General features: G+C 44.8%; 1 protein-coding gene across 1 annotated transcript; it reads left to right on the top strand.

The window, feature by feature from the left end:
* Positions 1-221: 221 nt before the first annotated feature.
* Positions 222-1,031, top strand: LOC136429558 (uncharacterized). Its single transcript, XM_066419392.1, has one exon. It carries the CDS (start codon positions 222-224, stop codon positions 1,029-1,031), a length of 810 nt encoding a protein of 269 aa, XP_066275489.1.
* Positions 1,032-6,851: the final 5,820 nt, after the last annotated feature.

The raw sequence follows: 6,851 nt of genomic DNA, 5'->3' as shown, positions 1-6,851 counted from the left end.
CACACATACACACTCAAAACAATACCTCTATCGGATAGCATGTTACTCGGCTCTAAAGCCCTCCCTTTATATCTGAATGTTACGGCAATTCGATATAGAGGTGTCAAAGGTCACCCGTCGTATAACGTCATCCACGAGCCTAACCCGTCGGGCCCGTTCAACCGGTCTAAGATAAAGTCACAGGTCACTGGATTTCTCGGGTCAAACGAAAACACCCAGCGATGTATACCTGCGTAGGTATTCTTCTATCCGTGTTCATTCTCGCACTCCTGCCCTACGCTCACTTCGGGGTATTATTCGAACTAGTCTGGCCCAAGAAACCAGTCGTCGACCGGCACAGTTGCACCTGCGGTTGCTGGGACACCGTCTTCAACGCTACGTTTCAAAAGGGCATCGTTTTCAACAGCTACAGACACATATACTTTAACGTCACGCCGCAGACGCTGAATATGTGGACACTGACGATTGTCGCTGTCCTGCTGACGTACGAATGCGTCGTTTATGTCGTGCGCGTCGCCCTGAGAAGCAAGATCAGGTCGTCAATGCTCTTCCTCCTGCTAACCGCCATCCACTCCCATTACTACTCATGGTGGGTTTTCATCGGGTATTACAACGACGATTTCTACACGAAGTGGTGGCATCAGTTAACCTTTACTCTGACGGAGATGGCGTCCACTGTGGTTGTGGTGTCTCAGATAGACAAAGCTGTGCCCATCTCTCCCCGTGCGCTCTTATTTATCGCCAGTATTGCCTTATTTCACATCATGGCCACGGGGAGGGATCAGTTCGTGGAAAGCGTGCTTCAGTCGAAGGGAAAGTTTCACCAACAGTACCGGGACGCTGCCTTCATGGCGGGCGATGTTGTCTTGCTGAATATTTCCTCTATGGAGCTGGTACGACTGTTGTGTCGTAAGAACGGGGCTAGGAGACGGAACTACAGAACTTTGAAACGCGACGTTTTGCTCTCGGCCATTGTCATAGCTGGACTTCTGGTAGTCTTAGCTTGTGTGGTGGATTCAGATTTGCCATAGATATGAGAATGGACTCTCGAGCTTATAGAAGACGGAACTACAGAACATTGAAACGAGACGCTATTATTATTATAGCTGGGCTTCGGCCTTAGCTTGTCTTTTGGATTCAGATTTGTGGTAGATATGAAAATGGCATGCCGAGTTTTACCTAGCCCAAGGGGGCGGTATCCGTCGGGCCGGCCGCTAGGAGCGCGATTTAGTCAGACTAGAGTTTTACCCGTATTAGTTGAATGATATCAAGTCACCAAACCAATGACATTAGAAAGGGATAAGTCTCCCTTTGGAGTAAGATCGGAGAATGTATTCCACAAGGTTTCGTGTTAGGACCACTACTTAAGTAATGTCCTTGACCAAAGTAAGCCATCCAACTGATGATCAGCTGGCAAAAGACCAAGATTCCAAGTTTGAATGACTTTTGAGCCTCCGTCCGGCAAGACATTGTATCAACGTCCAAACAGAAGTTGTAGAAAACTTAAGATGCATTGGGAACAAAACTGCAAAGGGCTGCAGAAGTATTCCAGATGGCCCGCATTGGCCGGGCGGCAACTGCCATGACCAGCAACGGTGATCTCTGGTCAGATGAACAACTCTCAATCAAGGCTAACACACTGATTAGTTCTCTCTAATAATGTTACTGAATGGCTCAAAATCCTGGACTGTCCTCGTAACACTGGAGCAACATCTTGAGATTCTTGACGCTATTTCCAAGCGCCACACACTGCAAGATGACGAAGCAAGTTCCATCTCTCGCAAGATAAGGTTAGCCAATTCATTCTCCTACGCAGAGCCTTGCCGGTGGCCAATGCAATATATCGTCGAGAGGCTCTGCTAAAAAGAGCCGAGGTTTCCACTTTTGAGGGCGTGGATCTGTCAACTAATCAGAGAATATTCTTCACCTAAAGAAAACATTGAGGCGATTCTCTGATTGGGTAACAGCTAGTTAGAGGCAACGCCCACAAAAGAAGAAACCCCGGTTTAGCAGAGCCTCCCCAAGGTATGTTGTATAGACCGCGGGCGAGGCTCTGCGTACGTAGGAAAATAGGTCACCCAGGCTTCAACAACTCGGCCACCTTACAAGGACGGCGTCAGACTCATTCGAGGGGCACCACATGGCTGGACCATGCAGCTAACCTCCGACTTGAAGACCTTCACTGGACGTTTATACAACTGCCTAGCTGGCAGCCCAAGCACTGAAAGCACTGACAGAGTTGCTGTAGAGGTGGTTTACAATATGGTAGGCACGTGCTTAGGGAAAGTACCGTAGCCTGAGTGTCATCCTGTTTCAGTTCCAGGCTTGTGAAGGTACCGTGCATCAGGATTCTAATGTTTGCAGTCAGGTGACTTAAACATTGTCCATTGCCATTTTAAAATGGTCCATGCCATATCGCTGACCGGTCGATACCGGATCCAAGAGTATCATAACCTTGGCTGGGGGGTCGGCAAAAACGGTAATTCGAACCCGGGTCAAAAACCCTAATCCTAAAACCCTACACATTACGCCACGAAACATCACGGCTTTGCAACAGTTTACGACGGGCCTAATAATACACATAAAATTGCATCAACCGCTTTGAATGGCGACAACCGTTTACGAGACGGAAATTAGCCTCTCAACCTAGGATTCTAGTAGCATACATTAGATATCCACTGCATCGGTTACCTACCGGAAAAACCATAGATAAGCAGGTCCTCTCCCGATTTACTACGTCTCACATCGATGCTTTTCCTTAATCGTCAACTCAACAGAGATGTAACAAAGAAGCAGTAGACTATTTGTGTGCTTGGCAATGTAAGTTATAACTAGAAAGGCAATATTTTCGAGAAAATGCAGGATATTTCCCATTTCCCTCCCATTAATGAAGGAAGTATGAAAAAATGATGTTTTTGCATTATGCAAAGCTTAAAGAAGGCCCTCATTAGCATAACACACATTCCATTGTATTCATCATTCCTAAAGCTACCTATGCCTCGAATAGAAAATCCCTACCAGTGGCCACAGAAGACATATGAATTTTCTGCATAAATTATACAAATGAAGTCTTCATTAGCATAACGCGCATTCAGGTGTATTCGCCTACACCTCCAATATGGCATCCGTAGCATGTAGAATATAAGTTCCTGCATATGTTATGCAAAATAGGTCCTCATAAGCATAATCTATATCCAGGTGAATTTATATTTCCTAAATGTACCTACACTTCCAATATTAAATCCGTAGCATTTACCGTAAGGGAAATACAAGTTATTGCATACATTATGCCAATAATGTCCTCATTAGCATGATTTGGATCCATATGTATTCCTCCTTCCTAAAGGTACCTACGCCTGAAATCTGACATCCGTAGCATTTACCGTATTACGGTGCTGAAAAATCACAGTCGGTAGGTAAGGATTCAGATTTCGACCGAAGTGATTCAACAAATACAGTTCAAGACTGGAACGAATTAGAACACTGGTATTTTCAGCATGATGTTGTATTTGCACAGACATATTTGTTTATTTTTGTTTATTTGTTTATTTCGATTCATCACAAAGTGAAAGGGAGGGCAAAACAGGTGCTTGCGCACCTTTACAAGTTGCCCTCCCAAACAATACAATACATTCAAATATTTATACAAATTCTAAAAGAAAAATCATGAAATTACATCGTCATACAAACAAACATGGAACTAATAATGTACACTGAATAAATACAATGAATACAATAAAAGTGTCATGATGAATCTAGTGCGGTCTTGAGGCAACACATGAGCCACACCCACATGAAGTGGTCCAGGTACATGGCAGATTAGGGTTGTAAAAGGTGTTAAATCTGCTGTAGGTGTCCTTAAGGAGTTTATGTTTAAATGACATAATGTCAGATGAGAGAGCTACTCCCTCACCAATACACCGAAGGTCTGGACTTAGCTTATTCCAGGTGGTAACAAGCCTAGGAATGTAGGAGTGACTGTGCGCCGAGGTCTTAGACCTGATAGGAGTAAGCCTGTAGGATCTTAGACTCCTTGTGGGTCTAGAGGGAAACGAGACATACTTTCCCACAACTGACCTTGACTTCACAAATATCATAACGTCACAAACCTCACGCCTAAACGTAAGTGGTAGTAGTCGCAATGTTGTTAGTCTTTCTTTGTAGGTGAGGTCGCTAGCCTGGGGTCCTAGGATGAATTTGGTTGCCCGGCGTTGTACATCCTCAACTAAAGACATTAGTTTCCGAGAATGCGGAGACCATAAGGGAGTGCAATATTCTAGATTGCTTCTGACTAAGGTGGTATATAGGGCTCTACAAACATCGGTGTTAGCGTTAAAGCCAATAGTGCGCTTAGTGAAGCCAGACATGGAATTTGCGTTGGCTACCATCTTTACAATGTGACTATCCCAGTGTAAGTCTGGCTGCACAATGACCCCAAGGTCGTTCATGCTATCAACAGAGGACACAACAGTATCGGATATATAATATGAGTACAGGATTGGTCTCTTAGAACGAGTCAAACGCAACAACTTGCATTTGGAAGGATGAAACGACATCTTCCATCTGAGACTCCAATTATACATAGTTGTGACATCATCTTGTAATTTCATACAGTCACTCAGGTTGCAGACTTCCCTAAAACATCTAGAGTCGTCAGCAAAAAGAGCAACAGAAGAGTGTTCCACTATACAAGGTAGGTCATTGATATATAAAAGAAAGAGTAATGGCCCAAGGATGGAGCCCAGAGGGACTCCTGATGTAACAGGAGGCCATTCAGAGCAGCATCCCTCCACCACCACCCGTTGTCGACGATTGGTCAAATATGAGGCAAACCATGCCAAGACATTACCACTGAAACCATACCTCTGAAGTTTATGTATCAAAAGAGCATGGGAGACAGAATCAAATGCCTTGGCAAAGTCGAGGAATAACATGTCGACTTGCCCCCCTCTGTCGAGTATGGACCCTACTTGGTGGTATGTTTCGAGGAGTTGAGTGGTAGTGGAGCGGCCAGGAGTGAACCCATGTTGGAAGTCATGAATTGACCCTCGTAATATAGGAAATACAGTATTGTACAAGCATCGTTCCATGACTTTACTTACCAAAGACAACAAAGAGACTGGCCTGTAGTTGGCCACATTCTCCTTGTCACCTTTTTTGTGGACAGGTGACACATTAGCATCCTTCCACTTACCAGGGACCTGACCGAGAGATATTGACTTGTTGAATAACAGAGTTAAGGACGGTGCAAGAGTTCCCGCACAACTCTTCAATACATGTGCAGAGATGTTATCTGGGCCTACAGCCTTACTAGTGTTGCAGTTGGTAAGCACATAAGTAACAGATTCGACAGTAAACGACAGATTGCACAAGCTGCCCACAACTTTAACATCAATGGTAGGCTTCTTAACCATAGAGTCTGATGGAGTAAAGGTGGAGTAAAAGTACTCGTTGAATAGGTTTGCCTTGTCAAGTGCGGGCTGCGCGACAGAGCCATTGAGGTTAACTACACTTGGTAACGACTTAGATTTAGACTTAGCTCGTACAAAAGCCCAAAATCTCTTTGGTGACTCGTGAAGGGTGGACAACAGGCTAGCCAGATACTTGTTGTACTTAGCTGACAAGATATTTTTCAGCCTGTTACGTAACTTGCGAAATTTCACCCAGTGAGAGGGAGCGTCAGTACGCTTTGCTCTTTTCCAAGCGGTACGCTTCTTGTTCTGGAGATTTCGCACTTCACTATCTATCCAGGGAGGAGTGGTAGAAGACTTAAGTTTGCGACATGGCACAAACTCGTCCACAGCAGATTGCACAGCAGAAGACCACGCCTCCCATGCAGAATCGATATTGGTGCAGTTAGTGACAGACTCAGATAAACCCAACGACTCTAGGTGTGCATTGAGGCCACCCCAGTCTGCTCGCTTAAAGTTGTACACTTTCCGAGGTAGGGCGCGCTTGTGTCGGCGACAATGAAGAGTGAACTCCAACACTGTTTGGTCAGTGTCAAAGGCTGCGGGTAGCTCACTGATCTTGGAAAAACTACCAGGAAAGTCTGTGAACACGAGGTCAAGTAAGTTCCGACACGAATTTGAGGGCACTTGGTTTAGTTGTTGGAGGAAGTGATTGTTGATCAGGTTACAAAAGTCAGCTTCCTTACCCTCGTTTGTCACAACACAGCTGGACCAGTTGATACGAGGCAGGTTAAAGTCACCGAGTACACAGCACATGCTGTATTCTTTGTGTACACTCTCTAAGACAGAGAACATGTTGCGTGTAAATGGTGCCAGGTCACCAGAAGGAGGTCTGTAACAAAGAACTATAGCAAACTTCCCCAAGGTAGGGGGGTGGAGTTCACAAACGAGGATTTCGTCTTGAGGTTCCAGGTCCGGTCTGCGCCTACTGCATACTGATGATCTAACAGCTAGTAGGACTCCCCCACCTGCCTTATCGTTGTGAGTAGCATGTCGGTCCTTACGATAGGTGACAAATTCAGATGGAATGACCTCTTGATCGTAAATGTCAGGAGTTAACGTTGGGTAACCTAAATTCGGGATTTTTCCGATAATGGTTGACTGAAATCAATCTAGCAGAACAATAAACCATCCTTTTTTTCTATTATTCTGTCAGTATCATGTACTATCTTTGCACTAATCATATATATGGTAGATTTTGTCTCTAGTCGTGCTGACACCATAATATTTCAACTTGAAACTACCGTCCTCCGCACGCACAATTACGGTGCTGTCGGACAGGGGGCACATTAATTCGGGAGAAAAGATTCGTCTTGAATATCTTACCGCTAATCACATTTTATACAACAGCTATTCGTTCTATCCTTGGCTTGAGGAGAG

Source organism: Branchiostoma lanceolatum, chromosome 3 (genome assembly GCF_035083965.1).
Source record: "Branchiostoma lanceolatum isolate klBraLanc5 chromosome 3, klBraLanc5.hap2, whole genome shotgun sequence".
Taxonomy (NCBI): domain Eukaryota; kingdom Metazoa; phylum Chordata; class Leptocardii; order Amphioxiformes; family Branchiostomatidae; genus Branchiostoma; species Branchiostoma lanceolatum.
Note: the sequence above shows the minus strand (reverse complement) of the source record. Positions and strands in the feature narration are given on the sequence as shown.

Excerpts from the sequence above, each read along its gene's own strand:
- LOC136429558 (XM_066419392.1), top strand. The coding sequence starts at position 222 with ATGTATACCTGCGTAGGTATTCTTCTATCCGTGTTCATTCTCGCACTC.